Source organism: Diabrotica undecimpunctata, chromosome 6 (assembly GCF_040954645.1).
Source record: "Diabrotica undecimpunctata isolate CICGRU chromosome 6, icDiaUnde3, whole genome shotgun sequence".
Classification (NCBI taxonomy): Eukaryota; Metazoa; Arthropoda; class Insecta; order Coleoptera; family Chrysomelidae; genus Diabrotica; species Diabrotica undecimpunctata.
Window position 1 is genome coordinate 99,744,912 of NC_092808.1, and position 19,725 is coordinate 99,764,636.

A 19,725-nucleotide genomic window follows, 5' to 3' on the forward strand; every position below is an offset into this window, starting at 1 on the left:
AAATATATTAATTTTATTTTTAAACATCTTATTTAGTTTATACACTAATTAAATTTACTATCAAATAATACTTATTTATATCTTCATAATTTTATATAAATATAATTTAATATTAATACATACAATGTTGGATTTTTGCAATTATCAATTCGGCTATTGTATTAAAGTACGATAAAAAGAGTTTTTACAAAAGAGGTATACAAAATGTCAAAACTGGCCATAATTTGGTATTTTGGTTTTAATGTTTTATAATTATGTTAAAATGTTTTATAATTATTTCTTTTTTGTTTATTTGAATCATCCATAGCTTCACCACGTGCTGATTCAAATTACACGTGTAATTAAAATGATAAATATATAAAAAATGACTACATCTAATTTACTTACCGTTGCACGTCATTATCATTGACAGAGATCGAAGTTGACATAGTTGCCAAAGTACCTATAAAAAATCTTGAATCCATTTAAAATCAAATTGGTCACATAAATATTGCAAAAGTGGATTATACAACAAAACAACTTAATATTTAATGTAAATAAATAGAAACAAAACAAGAGTTAAAAAAATAATCTTGTTAAAAACAAGTTGAGCCGCTTGTATGCGTCGTATTAAGATGTAAAATGGAATACATTTATTACAATTTATTTTATTTTATGTAAAATGTAAAATAAAAAGTGTCAATACCGCAACTGTCAAATAACTGTTACCACTGTATGCCAAAATATCACCTTCGTTCGATTACAGTTACAGTGTGTTCCGAACAAATGTTCTTCATAAAAGCGCTTTATAATGCGTTTATACAAATTAAATGAAACATATTATTGTGTATTTCTTTAAGTTAACATTAATAGAAATCTTTAAATATTATTTCTACGCTTATATAATAAAATATGTCTAGTGGCTGTAATGCCAGTGTACTCGGCAAAGTGATTCTAAAAAAACACCTATCGCCCAAATATATGTTGGTATTATGTGACCTCACGGGCTATATGACGCGGATGACATGCAACGGTAAGTAAATTAGATGAAGTATATGTAATTTTAAAAATATTTCAGTTTAGAATTTTTAAAATGTCAAATATTAAGGAATACACTAGTCAATTGGATTTTTAAAATGGAGAAAATAATCACATATTTAAAATTTATTTTTTCACTTTTCAATAATGTGAAAAACGAGATACGTTTAATCCATAATATTATAAAAGATCACATAAAAATGTATAATTTTTAGTACATTTAAAACTTAAACCTCAAATACTAGGGTATCTATTAAATAAATCAGTAAGTTTCATTATGTAATACTATTACTTCTTTTTACATGTCGTAAATAACATCACTGATACCACTAACATTTAACTCTTCTGTATTAGTTTTAGTCTTTTTGTAATACCGTTTTTTAAGAGGTGATTTTAAAAGTTCGGTATTTTTAACAGCTTGAGAAATAATACTAACAGTAGATAAACTTAGTTTTAAGGCTGATGCAACACGCTAAAATAGATAATAAACATTGTAATATAAGATTAAATATTTTAAATTCTTTAAATTACTTTTCTCACAGCACGCAATGGTAAAAAAGGGCCGCCATTATTTTGCTCTTTTGAAAATAATCTATTAAACAAGCAACCAGTTCTCGACAACCACTATTTAGTTTTTTAGGCATTTTAGCACATAAAAAATTAATTAGTTTTTAAAGATATTAAGCTATATTAATTTATGTTTTTATAAATACTGTTTATTAAAGTTATATTTATTGCGAATCAAATTGATCAAAACAAACCTATGGGTAAACAGATAAGGTTATAAAATATTGACAACACTGTACTTTGACTGTCCAATATTTGCCACCCCTCCATCATATTATTGAAACGTGAAGTATTCCTGTATTAATGGCGTCCGATTGTGTAATATATTTAATTAAAATGATTGTTTTTGGAATAATTACTTAAACAACTGTTGCATAAAATTTAAATGATTAATAATAAGAAATGTTTTTATATATTTATTCAATATAATTCTAATATTCTAAATGTAATCACGACTACATTTTTCTTATAATACTGCTCCGTAAGGATGTCATATTTTTAGCTTTGTTAGTAAAATTTCAACTCTAAGTTTGTTCTGGAAATTTTAAATACAAGTGACTTCACTTGTATTTAAAATTTCCAGTATACAGTTCACACTTAATAAATCGTGACGTGAAACGTTTGTACTTTGAAAAATAATATATCATTCCATTTTAGTTTGATTTATATTATCACGTATTAGGCTTTTGTTCTGATCATCATCACTATAAATTCAAAATGTTTCTACAATACAGTACAAAAAAATCCAACTCCCAGTGAATTTTACGGATGATTATCTGTTATCAAATGAACTTTCTAACTAATCTAAATTATCTTGACAAAGCGTAGAGGTCCATCACTTTAGTTAATATAATATAACTAATCTAGGTCATATGTGTCATATAATCAGTTGGAAAACTCCAGTTCTACCGTTTGGAAATAGAAATAATTTCCCCACCACTAGGGAATTATGGTTTCCGGTTAGTAGTCCAATTACATCGGCATTTTGCCATTTAATTTATTACTTTTAAGTATGTTTTCTTTATTGTAAACTCAACCATTGTTTGGATTGCGGTTATTTTCGCAAGTACTACAAAAGTTTACTGAACATGAACTGACTAGTCTGAAAACGTTCTGAACTTTATAATAATCCAGTTGGATTTTTTAATTTAATTTTTTAATTAAATATACCACTTACAACAGAAGCTTTTTACTTCGATGTTTGAGCTTTTTAACAAATATTGTATACAAACAACTCCTGGAAATTATCCCTGGAAAGGTTTAGAACACATAGGTTAGCAAAATATACCAACCAATATCTACAGAAATTCAAAATTGCGAAGTTTGGCAAAGCAAGAAAATGAGTCGCACTTTTGTTGTGCTTATTTTGTATTTTTTTGTCCACCCACTTAGGTGGACATTGATTTTGTCTTTTACTGAAAAAATAAGATGTCCATCCACTTGAGTGGTTGAATTTCAACGTACTAATATCTTTGTTTTTCCACGAGAAACCGAATGTTATTTGTAAATTTTTTCTACGACAATAAATAAAAAAAATATAGCTCTGGTACTCCTAAGCAGTTCAAAAGATTTCAATCTTGGCACCAGCGAGGGGTACTCATGTCCACCCAATTTGGTGCACGTGGCACTTAACCTGTTAAATGGCTGATCTATATGTTACTTATCTCCCTCCATCTCCATATATTTCTTTTTTCTAGCTAGTCCGCTAGACAAGATTTATGTCATTGTAAAAATTTGGTCTATTACCAAACTTTTCGTCCTTAAGCCAGCTTGATATTTGTCTAAATCATGATCTTCTTTAATATGGCAAGCACTTTCTAGCAATTAAAAATTTCATAGATAGACTTCATAAATTAGAATTTTTTTATTGTGGACAAATTTTGATAATTCCTTTATGAATGATCTTGGGAGAAAAATTCATCACTAGAAAGTTAAAAAAAGACTTAGGACGTACGCATAAAAAAAATAATATTTAAATTTTGACCTTTTACTGCCTGTAACATTAAACTCACGTGATAAGAACAAGAAAAAATTTAAAAATTATACAAAACAATAGCTTATGATCTATTTGTATAAAATAAAACAATGTTTTATTATTATTTTTTTGTTTTAGAATAACGATCAAAAATGCCAAGTTACAAACTTACTTACTTTAACTTCACCGGAAGAGCAGAGCCAATAAGAATACTCCTTCATTATGGTGGAATCCCTTTTGAAGATGTTCGCGTCGAGAAAGCTGATTGGCCAGCCGTAAAACCAAGTAAGATGTTACAGTACCTTTGCAAATAATTTATGTTTGTTATTCTTTTAAGATATGTCTATTTAACCGGAAAATGTATTAAACTGTTCATCATCATCATCAGTGGTGCTACAGCTCTAGTTGAGCCTTGACCTTCCCCAGTCTATTTCGCCAGTCGTTTCTGTTCATCGCCAACCGTTGCCAATTTGCCACGCCGATTTTCCTTGCGTCCTTGTCCACACCGTCCCTCCATCTCAGTCGTGGTCTGCCTCTACTCCTATTTCCCACTGGGACCTATAATAGAGTTCGTCTGGGTGGGTAATTTTCATTTGCTCGTGACACATGTCCAGCCCATCTAAGCTTACCTATTTTTATGAAGGATATTACATCTCTACCATTTACTATTTTTTTATACTTCTCGTACAATTCGAAATTATATCGCCTTCTCCAAATACCATTCTCACAGAATGTGCCCATTATTCTTCTTAGTATCTTCCTTTCGAAGACGAGCAGAAGATTTGCGTCTGTTTTGGAGATGGTCCATGTTTCTGACCCATATGTCAGCACTGGTAGGATGAGTGTTCTATATATTATTAGTTTGGTTTTCTGGCTTAAATTTCTGTTTTTTAGCTGCTTGCTTAGTCCAAAATAACATTTGTTTGCTAGCAGTACCCTCCGTTTTACTTCTTCAGATGTGTCATTATCATTTGTTATGAGAGAACCCAAATATGTAAACTTATTTACTACCTCAAAATTATATTGGTCTATACTGAAGTTTTCTTCGGCGTTTCTAGCTCTATCTCTGTTATTTGGAATAGATGCTAACATTTTGGTTTTTTCCTCGTTTATTTTAAGGCCCATATTTTGTGCGGCTGTCAAGAAGGTGGAAGTCATCTCTTTAAGTCCTCGTGTAGTACGTGCGATCAAATCCAGATCGTCAGCGTAAGCCATAATCTGCGTTGATTTATTAAAGATTGTTCCCCTATTGTGTAACTCGGCATCTCTTATAGTCTTTTCTAACGCTATATTAAAGAGAAGGCACGCCAGCGCGTCTCCCTGCCTTAACCCTGCATATGTTTCAAACGCTTGTGACATATCGCCTTGTATTTGCACTCTGCAGATCACTTTACTCATAGTTGTTTTTACGAGCCTTATTAATTTATGGGGAATGTTAAGTTCATTCATGGCTTCGTATAATTTACCTCTTAGGACGCTATCATATCATATTAAACTGTTAATAAATCAAAATATACATTTTTTCATTATATTGTAAAAGTGGTAACTATCACTCATAATATATTAGGATATACGCATTATATGAATTTCATTCATACTATCTCGGTTATATCTTGGAAGTCAATAGTAAAGCATTGGAGCCGATATTAAACTTTAGGTCTTGTGTATTTACACACTGGAATCTGGTCTTACCTTTATCCTTTATCCTTTGTCTTCTCCGTCAAAAACCACAGTTCTCTTCGAAACTAAAAACAAACAAAATAAACAAAAGTTATCAGTACTTACTTAAAACTGAGTAGTATGTACGATAATATTATAATAACTCCAACAGTAACATAACACAATAATATAACACATAAAGTACCATGGTAATGGTAAATAAAACGTTTTCGCCAATTTTATAGACAAACAATATCTTCAGTCGCCGTGGTGGATATGATTAAGCACCAGCTTAACAAATTTCTGTTTAGCCACGATGGGTAACCATTGACTAATGCATTTAAGATGTTTATAAAGCACACACAAAAACTTTGTAGTAATTTAAACGAATTTGCGATATCTCAATGTCATTCAAAGAGTGAATGATAGTTCAAACTTCTTGTGCTGATTGTTTTGTAAAAGTTCCTGGTTGTTTTGTCAAAGCTAAAAAGTCGTAACATGTAAATCGTAAAAAACTGATAATTTTCTATTCATGAATTTTTTAAATATCGTTATTTTCGGAGGAAAAAGACAGTTAAGATTTGATTTCACGTACAGTGCGTCTGTGTATCCGCTTAAACGTATTTCGCCCTAAAGGGGCTCTTAAGAACGGCTATTCACAGTCGCCCTGAAAGTGAAAATAAATCTTTTCTGTCTTAGGAGGCAACTCTAACATGGATTCGTATAGACGCAAATAGCGACATCTGATATTAAAATCCGTAAACTAATTTTCGAAACCAAATTCAGATTTTTGCTTTAATCTGTGCCTTTTAAGAATTGCAAGGCAAAACAGACGTTGATAAAGATGTTAATATATACAGAGAGTACAGAGTATTATTCCGATATACTCTGTACGAGCACTAGAAACCAAATTCGCTAAGGATTTTTGCTTAGTTGAGGAGACATGTCGTGGAATGCAATTTTTAGATTCCCCATGTCTCTATTAACATCTTCATCAACGTCTCAACGTCTGTTTTGCCTTGCAATTCTTAGAAGGCACAGATTAAAGCAAAAATCTAAATTCGGTTTCGAAAATTAGTTTACGGATTTTAATTTCGTTATTTTCATTTTATCCCTTATTATTTCTCCAACTTATATAAAACCATTAACAACAGCAGCCTCAATAATAAGTTCCATTACTAACTTTGTATACCATTTCATGCTTTTTTGAAGGAACGAATTGCATAATTTTTTTATCTACAAAATAAAATTACTTGTATACTTCTAATACCAATACTAATATTACATCATCATCATTCTATTTACCTTTATCCCTATGCGGGGTTCGCTTTACTAATTACAATTCTCCATAATTTTCTATCTTGGATCATATCAATACCAATCCCCCTTACAGACATGTCCTGCTGAAAGCGTTTTCCCCAGGTCTTCTTTGGTCTTTCTCTTCTACTCCTTTCAGAATCCCGCACACATTATTTTGGCAACTATTGGTGCCACCCTAGACTTCCGCAAATATACTTATTCTTAATTTGTTTGTTACACAACACAATACTTGCTTCCTTTTACTTCATATATCCAACCATAATTCTATTGTATGCATCTCCAAATATTTCCCCATTACTCTGTAATACCGATTCTAGGTACTTATTAATCTTATAATCTTATTACTTATTATCTAAACTATTTTCGCAATAATTTCATCATCCGGAGATGTCATTTTATTTGTAGTAACTCCATCTATGGATTCAACATTCCTAATATTTTGTGTCTTAATAAGTTTTAAACTTTTTTCTCGAGACTTCGTCTCCACTGTTCCAGTTTTTGTTTAATTATATGTAAAAAAAATACGCAATAACCACCTCTTAAAACCCACCAAATATCATTTGCATAATATTAACCGGTTTTAGAGCAATACATAAATCGTCAGTTTCTAAAAAAAATTGCAACACCCCGTATCTCGAAAACAAAGCACTAACAGATATACGTTTATGTAGCAAACTTTCATTACATTTCCATGCAGACTTAGCCCTGAAGTTTGTGAGCGAAGATGTAGGTGTTTGTCCTTACACCTTTGTCCTGATGGCTTTGTTTCACGCACCAGTAATAGGTCGCTGTTTTTTTCCCTTGGGGAACAAGGTTTTTCCTTAGGGAAATAGGTTCACTTTATATATATATTTCTTTGAAGGACCACCCAGAAAACTGGGAAAAATGAAGATTCGAAAAGAACGTTTGAACAAATATATTTAAACAAATACAATGTATTTTAAACGCCGATAACTTGCATATGATACACACTTGTCGGTGATACAATATTGACACGAACTTATTAATATACCGACTGGTTTAAAACACTAATATGCCGCTAGGGCGAGTAGAGCCTGACGCTCCTTCAGTGCTGGAATTTGAACTGATACTCATGTCCACTCTCGCCCCTCAATCACAAACATTCCGAAATCTCCCCCCTGACCCCTCGACGTATTAAAAGATATGTTTATTTTTCAAATACCTTTAACTTTCAAATCATTGATAAAAACTACCTGAATAAGGGTATTTGTCTCAACTTGCGGAATTTTGGAATGCGTCAGAGGGTAATTTGGAAAATACTAATCCTTTCATTGTTACGATTCTATGAAGGTTTTAGAAACTTGTGTAGAAAGTTATTTAAATGCAAGATAACGGCGCTTTACAGATTATTAGTTAGTACAATGAAATTTTATATATCTAAACTAATATACAGTATGATACAAAAATAAACTAAATAATATGATACAAAAATAGACTAAAAATATTAAGTATTGTTGTTACGCAACATAGTCCCCCCGTTGATGTGACCTACATCTAAATGAGTATGGGGTAAAGGACATACTTTAACAACAGATCTTATAAATGTTCCGTCTTTAGTTCTTAGTTTTACAGTTCTAACCCTGCCGTCTTTACTTGGCAGTGTTTCGATTACTCTTGCCAGTGGCCATTTTAGAGGAGGAGCGTTATCATCGATTAGGAGTACAAGATCATCGACTTTCATGTTTTCTTGGGGCAGAAACCATTTGGGCTTATTTTGGAGGGGATTTAAATAATCCCTAGACCAACATTTCCAGAAATGCTGCTGAATTTTGCTGCATTTCTGCCACAGTGATAAACTATTTTCGGATTTTGTCGAGATATCTTTTTCTGGATAGGAAGTCATGCTGCTTCCAATGAGAAAATGAGCGGGGGTTAGAAAAGAAAAATCATTTGGACTGTCTGACAATGGACAGAGGGGTCGTGAATTTAAAACAGCTTCTATTTGAGCCAAAATAGTGGTTAATTCCTCAAATGTAAAAATATTATTGCCCATCATCCTTACTAAATGATACTTGCAGCTCTTTATAGCTGCTTCCCAAATTCCACCCTGATGTGGAGATCGAGGTGCAATAAACTTCCACTCAATTAATGTTGAGGCTGCGAATTCTTTTATGGTAGGTAGAACATTCGTTCCCATAAAAAAGTCATAAAGCTCTTTTAACTGATTACGAGCTCCAAGAAAGTTGGACGCATTGTCCGAATAAATGGTTTTAGGAATACCTCTGCGTGAAATGAATCCTTTTAACGTTAGTAGGAATGCTTCGGTGCTAAGACTGGACACTAGCTCTATATGGACTGCCTTAGTGACGAGGCATACGAATACTGCTATATAAGCCTTACAAATGGGAGCACGTCGCAGTTTTGAAGATTTTATTTGAAATGGGCCCCCGTAATCGATGCCGACATTTGTGAATGGTCGAGAGACCTGAAACCGTTCTTTGGGTAGATCGGCCATTATTTGATGAGCTGGTCTTGCGTTAAATCTGTAACAGTTCTTACATTTGTAGATGATCCTCTTGATTTCTCTCAGTCCATCAAGAGGCCAATAAGTGAGTCTAATATTTGACAATGTATTTTGAGGGCCTGTGTGCAATAGGCGAATGTGTTCTCTTTCAAGTAACGATCTAACTACCTGGCATTTTGTAGGAAGAAGAAGTGGAAATTTTTGATTATACGAAACATTTGCATTGCGAAGTCGTCCACCAACTCTTATTAAATCAGATGTGTCTATAAATGGATTCAATTTTAAGATAGCCTTATTTTCAGGGATATCTGTTATATCAATATTTGGAACAAATTCATTAAATTTAGTGGTTGCGTTCATTAGAAAATGGGGCCCATGCCACCATAATGTATTGTCTACCAGCAGGGCCGGTGTGGTACCGCGAGACAGAATATCTGCTGGGTTATCTTTAGAACTTACGTGATTCCATAAATAAGTTCGCGTTAACTCCTGTATTTGAGTTATACGGTTTGCTACGAAGATTGACCAACGAGAAGGGTGAGAATTTATCCATGCAAGTACAATTTGGGAGTCTGTCCAGAGCCTAACCGAAGCTATGGAAGAAACCTTTGGTGAAATAATAAGAAAGATATTTGAAATCAGGGTAGAAAGCAAAACAGCCCCTAATAATTCAAGTCTGGGTAGGGAAATGGTTTTTAGCGGAGCTACACGACTCTTTGAAGTAATTAAGTTGCATGAAACGATTCCATTTTCATGTAAAACCCGTAAATAAATACAAGCGCCATATGCCTTCATACTTGCATCGCAGAAACCATGGATTTCAATTCGAGAAATATTGAGCGGATTGAGCAGAGGTCTAGAGATTGTGAGTTTTGCAAGATCAGGAATGTGAGCTAGAAAATTCAACCATTCTGATGAAATTTCTCCTGTGAGTTTGTCATCCCAATTTAAGTTACATATCCAAATTTTTTGCATTAACAACTTGGCAGATACAGTAATCGGATTTATTAGACCAAGAGGATCAAAAATAGAAGAGATAATTGATAGAACTTCTCTTTTTGTGTATTTTGGTTCACTAGAAATGTCAGGAAGAGAGATAGAGAACATGTCAGACTGAGAATTTCAACATATTCCAAGAACTTTATTTGACGAATTGTCGGGTTTTATTACATAATTAGATTTTTGAGATTCAGAGGAAATAGAGTCGAGAAACTCGGAAGAATTAGAACTCCATTTATGGAGTGGTATCCCAGCGGAATTTAGACTCGTAGAAAGTTGCTTATAAGTCTTGTACAAAGTCTCGATATCATTTGCACCATGTAAAATATCATCTACATAACAAGAATTTTCTAGAGCATCAGCAGCTAATGGGTATTTTTCTTTATTTCGAACTGCCAACTCTTTAAGACACCTAGTACTTAAAAAACTAGCTGAGTTTGTGCCGTAGGTCACGGTCTGAAGTTCTAGACATTTTAATTCTTCTTGCGGGGAATTGCGCCACAGAATGTTTAGTAGAAATGTCTGTTTTGGGCTGATTCTTATTTGCCTAAACATCTTTTCGATGTCGGCGATAAGAGTATATTTGTAAAGTCTAAAGCGAATTAGAATTTCAAACAAATCAGGTTGTACAGTATAACCTTTGAGCATAATATCGTTGAGAGACACATTTGAGGTTGATTTCATTGATCCATCAAATACAACCCTGAGTCGAGTAGTTAAGCTATCATGCTTGAAAACACAATGATGTGGGAGAAAAAACTTATGTTCGGACGATTCATTAAGCTTAGAAAGGGGAACGTATTTACAATGCCCTAAAGAAACATATTCTGATATGAATTCTGTGTACAGATGCCGTAACTCGTCTGATTTGTTAAGCCTTTTTTCAAGCTTGAAAAAACGTCTTTTTGCCAAATGAAATGATTCACCTAATTTTTGATATTCATTAGGAGTCTTCAGAGGTAGGTCTACTTGAAATCTGCCACTAGGAAGAATTGTTAGTGAAGATTTGAATATGTCCTCAGCTCGCTGTTCTGAGGGAGTTATTGTTTTTACATGAATAGAACTGAGTGGTTTAGTCTCTTCTATTTCCCAAAAATTCTTTAAAAGAGAATCAAGATCAGCAGTTTGTACGTGTAACGAAATATTTGAATAATGTGAGTGAGCATTGTTCTTTGAAGGAGTCGCGTTTGATCCTAACATTGTATAACGAGAGTATGGGATATTTCCACCTACAATATAACCCAAATGAGTGTTTTGAAGAATAGGAAGGTTGGGGCCTAATTTTATTAAGCCGTAAGTAACTAGGTCAAAATAAATATCAGCTCCTAAAAGCATGTCTACGTCCGACGGGGTACAGAAATGTGGGTCTGCAAGTTTTATATTTTTTGGTATTTTTAATAAATTTAAATCCAGCGCGACTTGTGGATGCTGGCACGTAATGTTTTCGAGGACAGCACAGGACAGATTAAAGTTTTTACCAGGATATGTGTTTAAATAGATTTTAAGGTCTACCATCTTGTTTGAAACAGAAGAAGTTTGAGCTATACCTGATATTTGAAGATTTCTGGTATAGGGTGAATAACAAATTCTTTTGGCTAACCTGTCTGTTATGAACGAAACTTGGCTACCGGAGTCTGTTAAACAACGAACAGAGATGGGATTGTTTTCAACATCGTAAACAGTTACCAAAGCAGTTGCGAGTAAAATTTGCAGATTGTTCGAATATACAGAGTGGGACGAAATATTGCTCGGCCCTGGAAGATTTTGCGTATCTGGTAAACCTTGCGGAATTGCATTTGGAACAGAGTTGTTCTGCGAATTTGCATGAATATTCTCCGAAGTGAATTGAGACGAATGCTGATTTGGACGTTGATGACGTGAATTCCGAACAAATTGATTTTGGGCGGGTTGACTTTCAGAATTCGATCTATACGAACTTTGCCGTGAAATATTTTCCGACGGGTGCGAAATGTGAAGCAAAGAGTGATGTCTTTTATTGCAGGTTTTGCAATTCGAAGATGAGGAACAAGAATAAGACATATGACCACTAGCAAGGCAATTGAGACAAAAACCTTTGTTTTTTACTTTTTGCATACGCTCTTGAGCGGACAAATTTAAAAATTGTTGGCAAGAGTATACTTTATGTGAGTTAGAATTGCATACGAAACATTTAAAAGATGTATCTCTATTATTTATAGAAATATGAAGAGACGGTTTTGATTTATAAACTGTTTTCTCTTCAAAGATCAAATTTTCCAATATCTTACATTTCTTTTCAATAAAATTCAAAAACTCATCTATTGTAGGAAGTTCGTTGAAATCTCTTTCGGATTCAAAGGATCGTTTCATATTAAAATCTAATTTTTGTGTAAATATATGAATTAAAATTAAATCTGCAAGATTGTCGGAGATATTTAAATTATTTAGCGCACTTAAATTCTTTTTTATGTGAGTTAAGAATTCTCGCAAGTTTTGAGCAGTATTTTTTGTTAATGAAGGAACGTTCAAAAGTTGTTTTAAATAAGTGTTAATTATTAAACATTTGTTTTCAAATCTATTCTTAAGTGTATCGAGCGCAACGGAAAAATTTGAGCCTACAACTTCCAAATTTTCAATTAGTTGTAGAGGCTCGTTCTTGAGAATTGATTTTAAATAAATTAGTTTTTCAATATCTGAAAGATTTAAATCATCTACGATAAGTTTGGTAAACATCTCGATAAAACTAGGCCAATTTGCTATATTTTCATCGAAATGTGGAATTTTTATTTCCGGTAGGCGGATATGATGGTTATTTGAATGATTTTGTTGAGCTGAGGTGCTCACAACAGAATTTACTGAAATTGTATCAATTTTATTCTTTAGAGCTGATCCTAACGTTAAAAATCTGTCTTCTACGTCTGCCATGTCAACAGAAAATTCATCATCTATTGTCTCTAATTCATTTTGAACCTCGAGATATTTGTCAAAAACTTTTGATAGATAGTCTTTTCTAAAAATTAATTCATTTTTTGAAATATTACTTTTTTCATTTTCTTTAAACCAATTCTCCAATCTAGTTATCGAAGCTTTACTTCGACCTCTTGCCTTAACGAGATCATCTTTTACTTTAACAATATCATCAACCGTTTTATCCATGAATAGCTGATTGAATTAGATTAAGATTTAGTGAGCGAGAAATATGTGAAAGAATTTGATCTTTAAATTGAAAAAACAGAAGAATAGTAATAAACACAGAGATATAGCGAAAATATGAGAATTTACACTAAAAATCGAAAATATAAGTAAAAGGATATAATAATTATAAAAATAATAGCGAATTAACGAAAATGTTCAATAAATGTTCAAAAAGAGTTTATAGTATGCGCTTCACAAATGATACTAAAATTAAAAAACTTACAGTTTGTTGAGTGTGATGCTAGGCGTTAAATCAGCTACCAGGATGAAGGAGTCTGGAGGCGTCCTACTGGAAGATGCTGCAGATGCTGCGTTGATGTCTAACTTGAAGATGAGACATGCGAAGATCTCTGATTCGAAGTTGAAATGTGAAGAAGTCCGGTTCGAAGGAACATGAGCGAAGATGTAGGTGTTTGTCCTTACACCTTTATCCTGATGGCTTTGTTTCACGCACCAGTAATAGGTCGCTGGTTTTTTCCCTTGGGGAACAAGGTTTTTCCTTAGGGAAATAGGTTCACTTTATATATATATTTCTTTGAAGGACCACCCAGAAAACTGGGAAAAATGAAGATTCGAAAAGAACGTTTGAACAATTATATTTAAACAAATACAATGTATTTTAAACGCCGATAACTTGCATATGATACACACTTGTCGGTGATACAATATTGACACGAACTTATTAATATACCGACTGGTTTAAAACACTAATATGCCGCTAGGGCGAGTAGAGCCTGACGCTCCTTCAGTGCTGGAATTTGAACTGATACTCATGTCCACTCTCGCCCCTCAATCACAAACATTCCGAAATCTCCCCCCTGACCCCTCGACGTATTAAAAGATATGTTTATTTTTCAAATACCTTTAACTTTCAAATCATTGATAAAAACTACCTGAATAAGGGTATTTGTCTCAACTTGCGGAATTTTGGAATGCGTCAGAGGGTAATTTGGAAAATACTAATCCTTTCATTGTTACGATTCTATGAAGGTTTTAGAAACTTGTGTAGAAAGTTATTTAAATGCAAGATAACGGCGCTTTACAGATTATTAGTTAGTACAAAGAAATTTTATATATCTAAACTAATATACAGTATGATACAAAAATAAACTAAATAATATGATACAAAAATAGACTAAAAATATTAAGTATTGTTGTTACGCAACAGTTTGTACGTACTAACACCCTGTAGATTCGGAATGCATGATAATCAGAATGGGGAAATGAGACAGACCTATCCCACTCATTGGCTAATCCGTAAATCCTCCAATGGTGTTTGTCCTATTTGGATTTTATTTAAAGTAATAAATTATATCGGCGATATGTAAACAACTTAGCTGATAATATGATAAATGCAGTATATTTAAAATTTATTTTTTTTAGGCACACCATTTGGACAGGTACCAGTTTTGGAAGTAGATGGAAAGAAATACACGCAAGGAACACCCTTGGCTAGATACGTAGCAAATGTTGTTGGTTTAGTAGGAAAATCCAATGAAGAAAATTTGGAAATCGAAATTGCAATTAATATTGTAGCAGATATCCTGAAAAGTGAGTATTTGATTAATTAATGAACTGTACCTAATTATAATCAAATATTTTAATTTATGTTTTAATAAAATTTAAAAAAAGTATCTTGAACTATTAAAAAATTTGTATTTTATCTTAAATTGTCTTTAAAGTAAAAACGTTTCTGAAGCATCGTGATGTATCCTGAGTACATAATTTAGCATTGTTTTTATCATTCACAATAAGGGGACACAGGGTAAAAAATATTAGTTATAAAAACATATTTAACATTCATACGGCGTTACATTACACACAATTTAGACAAGATAAAAAACCAGAATCTGCAAGACCACATTCGATGTCGAGTCTTTATCTTTGAGAATTAAATAAGAGGATCCTTAAAAAAAGCTACTGGCAATGGAAATGGGTTTTTGAGACGTTTCTGTAGGCTAAGACTTCACGACAAAATAAGAAATGATAAGATCCGAACAAGAATGAGTATTGAGATAACAATAATTGAGACAACTATTGCAGTCAAGAGTTTATGGCCTACATGTACATGTAGGCAATATGAACGTCTGAACAAGACTTCTCTGGTACCCAAGCCAATCCTTAATCTTAATTAAGTATTGCTCCTCAAATATCGTGTATATTCTGCTATGTATTACTCGCAGGAAGATTTTGCTCGAAGATTTCGAAATGAAGTCCTTCCGAGTAGAATATTACGAATATCGTGGACACGACATATTACCAATAAAGCTGTCTGGTAAAGGATAAGTCAACAATAACTACTACTTTTAACGATAAAGCGAAGAAAATTGTCACTACGCACTTCATTATTGTCATCGAATAACCACTTTGCAAGTACATTGGAGTGTACTTTTATCCGTTCACCATATTTGACACTGTAACTTGTTACAACTTATTTTACCGAAGGCACTTCCATTTTTTTTTCAACGAAGGATGTAACATACCATGTAGCATTTTTATTATATACCTTAACACTTTATTCTGGAAGCGTTAGAGGATTGCAAGATTAGAATTGCATATATAAGCAGTTTGTTATCCGATGTGAATTTAGAGTTTCTACCAATCAACTAGTAAATATATCCAAATTTAATGCTCAGTTCTTTTCTTTTGGTAAAGATGTGCTTCTGCCAGGTTAGTCGGTTGTCAAGATGAATACCTGAGTATTTTGTGTCGTTCGCCTAACTTAATTGCTTGCCATTGAGTGTGACCAGAGGGCATTCACATCGTTTCATTGTGGTTACATGTGTTGGCTTGGTCTCTAATTCGCAATTTTTTTAGCCAAGTTTCTATTTTATTTAGGTTTTCTTGTAAATTTTCTGATGCTTTTGTGGGATTAGAGTCCATAGCAGTATTGCGGTGTCGTCTGCAAAAGTAGCAACTTCTGTGTTACTGCTGGATGGGAGGACAGCAGTGAACATCAGAAATAAAATAGGTCCTAGTACGCTTCTTTTTGAAACACCTGCTTTGATAGGGTGGAGCTGAGTGTATTCATCATGCTGTTTTACCAGGAGGTATCTATCTGATAGGTAGGATATTAGTAGTGGAAAGAAAGGATAAGGCAATTGTTTCTTTATCTTATAAAGTAGGACTTTATACCAAACCTTGTCGAAGGCTGCTAAGAGATATGATTTACTTTCCAGCACGTAGGAGATTTTTTTTTTACTATTGTGTGCACCTGCTCGATTGTCCCATGCTTTAGCCTAAAGCCGATTTGGTGGTCCGAAATAAGTTTAGTTTCTTCTAAAATTGGAATTAATCTTATCAATAGATGCTTTTCGAATACGTTTGATAGAATCGGCAGCAAACTTTTAGGTCTATAGGATTTTAGATCTTCTGGTTTTTTCCAGGTTTTGGTGCCAGGATAACTTTTGAAATTTTCCATTGACTCGGAAAGTAGCCTGTTCTGATGATGGCGTTGAAAATGCGCTGCTGATATTTGTAACCTTTTATTGCACATTCTTGCGATAACTTTCCTGTTATCAAACCTTGAGGCTTTTTTGTTTTGTATTTTTCACAATTGTATTTCTTATTTCTGTTAGCGTGAAGTTTGTAATCGGTAAGTCCAGTTAGAGCGGGGCTTCTAAGCAGGTATGAATCTCGCTAAAATTATCGTTGAGATGTGGTTCGTTTGGTTCAAAAATTTTTACTAGGTGTTCAGCAAAGGCTGCGGCTTTTTCTTTTTTCTGGCCCATTTACCCTGCATGTGTCTTATTGGAGGACGATATTGCTGTGGTTGTTTTAGCTTATTTGTTATCTTCCAAAGCGAGTATTCTGTAGTTTCAGGAAAGAAAGATAACTAGTTTTGCTTTATCGCTTGCGGATTTGAATATCTGCCTTTTTTTTCGTAGCTGCCTTTTCTCTGGTACTTTTTGTTTAACTATAGGGTCAAGATTTTTTACTAGTTTAGTGTAGTCAATAGTCGGGGTTGCTGCCCTCGCAGTTTTCTGTATAGCTATTGGGAATTCTTTTGTTGCATCTTCTATTTCTTGTGGCATTTTTAATAGAATTTGAAGATTCCCTAAATTCTACCCAGTTTTTTTTGTGGTTGTATAGAGTAGTTTGCTTGGTTTTTCATTAATTTCATTGGACAGTGAGGTTATAATTGGCGAGTGATCTAAGGATAACTCTAGAGAAGACTTAATCTGAAAATAAGTTCTAATGATTCCTTTTATGATCCAATAGTCTAGTAGATCGGGTAGTTTTCTTGGATCGCTGGGTCAATAGGTTGGTTGGCCAGTACTTAAGTATATTGATTTGTTATCTGATATGGCTGCAAGTAATTCCTTGCCCTTAGCTGTTATGACCCTAGAACCCTGTTGTGTATGTTTAGCGTGCCAGTCTTCACCAGCTATATATCTATTACCTAACGATCTGAGAAAATCTTGGTATTGTTCCATTTTGTTGTTATGTTTTCGCTGACAGTGTAAGGCAGATATTACTATTGGCCCCGTGAGGTCCTGAACGCAAACTGTTGTTGCTTGTAGATAATCTCGTTTATATCCTTTTATCGTGTGATGTTTAATATATCGTTTAATTATTAACGCAGTCCCTCCATGCGCGGTTCCTTGTACAATGTCTTTCAGTTACAAGCAATATGTCTAAATTATTATTTTGTATAAAAGCACGGATTTCTTGTGCGTGCTTGTATAGGCTGTGGGCGTTCCATTCGGCAATTTTAATTAGGCGAGTCCTTTGGATATTTTATTGACGAAATATTTATTACAAAAATTGGTTGGAATTGGCTGTAGTGCGTGAAAACATTAAGATGTTGGAACAAGAATTAAAACAGTCGCACCGGAATGCGTCGTTATTTACTGTAGCATAAACAGACAAGCTTAGGCAGCTAAAGAGATGAATTAAGGCAGGACCTGAATGGCGCTATTAAAGCAGTAAATTAAATTAAGTCGAGAGCTTTGAATTTAAGACTATTTTGGCTTTTGTGTTCCGATATGGGAAGTATTCACGACAGTTTGCTCCTACATACAGAGATTAGGTGGCTTTTAAGAGGAAAAGTGCTATCTCGATTATTTGACCTTCGTTCCAAAGTTCAAATATTGCTAGCTATAAACAAAATCGTGGACTGAAAGACAAGTTTACTGACGAAATTTGGTTGTGCCAATAAGCATATCTCAGTGGTATATTTACCAAACTAAACGATTTGAATTTGAGTCTACAAGATAAATATACAACTCACTTTGTTATTATTGATAGGATTGGATTGTTTATAAAGAAGCTTAAACTTGTAGAAACAAGTCTTGAAAATAACTTATTCCACCATTTTCTAACACTTGAAAGATTCGTTATAGATAATAAAATTTATATTGATTCTGAGGTATTGTTACGATGTAAGATTCACTGTGATAAATTAATCTAGCAATTTAAAGAGAAACTTAACACAAAATTATTCTGAATTTGAATGGATACGCAATCCCTTTCTTGTTGAGTCGTCGATCCAAGATTTAAGTGCAACTGAACAAGAAAAACTGATTGATTTGTCGTGTGATGGTAACTAAAATTGCGTTTTAAGCTATGCGACCTTGCTGAATTTTCGACAAGAAGGAATTTTGATTCCCTTCTCTTGAAAATCACGCTTTAAAATACTTGATACCTTTTTCGACAACATACCTATACGTAAATGGATTTTCCGCAATGCTAAATATTAAGAACTTATACAGAACCGGCTCTTCGAGTATATTTTAGTATTACTGAACCAGAGATTATTACATAAGCTATGTGAAAATAATCACAACTTTCTCACTACAGTTTGTTTATATAAAATCTAAAAATATAACCTAAAAAATTTTATTCTTGTCAAATTTTACCTAGCTAGATAGGTATTTTAGTTAGGTGGTACCAAAAATAATAAAAAAAATTTGTGGCACATGACTCAAAAAGATTAAGAACCACTGCTCTAACTCTATATCAGTTGTTCCAACAAATAAATTTTCCGTCGGCTATTTTATTCCGGAAAGCATACAGAGTTTCACGTACAGAAATATATTAAAAACCACACTGTTTTACTTATCTTAGGCGTCAGCCAGTCCGATTATTAAAATATCTGTTTAAAAAAGGGGAATGAATTGATATATCAACTGGATCATTTTGCATCTCTCACGTATGCTGTATGTCTATAAATATTACAATAAGCTAAAATATTCTGATAATGGATCGTAATAAAATAGAATATTGGTAAATTTTTATAGAAAGCGAAATTAGTAAAAACAGGAATAGAAATCACGAGAATGTCAGCAAATACAAGAAAACTTTATTGGTACACGAGTACCATAAAGAATAGAACCAATACATCCAAATCCAAACGGGACTGAAGGCAAAAGTAATAACTTTAAATAGCTACTTTCTACTTTAATGCTAAAATGGTTATGTAGGTATTTAGTGACTTCAAGTATATCAATGTAATATAATCTCTTAATCAGTGTTCCCCAACCTGGAGAGTGGGATTATTGGGCCAGGGCCATAAAATTATAGTAAA

General features: G+C 33.2%; 1 protein-coding gene across 2 annotated transcripts in view; it reads left to right on the forward strand.

The window, feature by feature from the left end:
• Window positions 1-19,725, forward strand: part of LOC140443636 (glutathione S-transferase-like) — a 41,456-nt gene that overhangs the window by 16,762 nt on the left and 4,969 nt on the right. For both annotated transcript variants that reach the window (XM_072534990.1, XM_072534991.1), the window contains exons 2-3: window positions 3,698-3,844; window positions 14,580-14,747. In XM_072534990.1, the coding sequence (XP_072391091.1) occupies window positions 3,712-3,844; window positions 14,580-14,747 (301 nt within the window). In that variant the 5' untranslated portion in view covers window positions 3,698-3,711. The remainder of the gene's footprint in view (window positions 1-3,697; window positions 3,845-14,579; window positions 14,748-19,725) is intronic.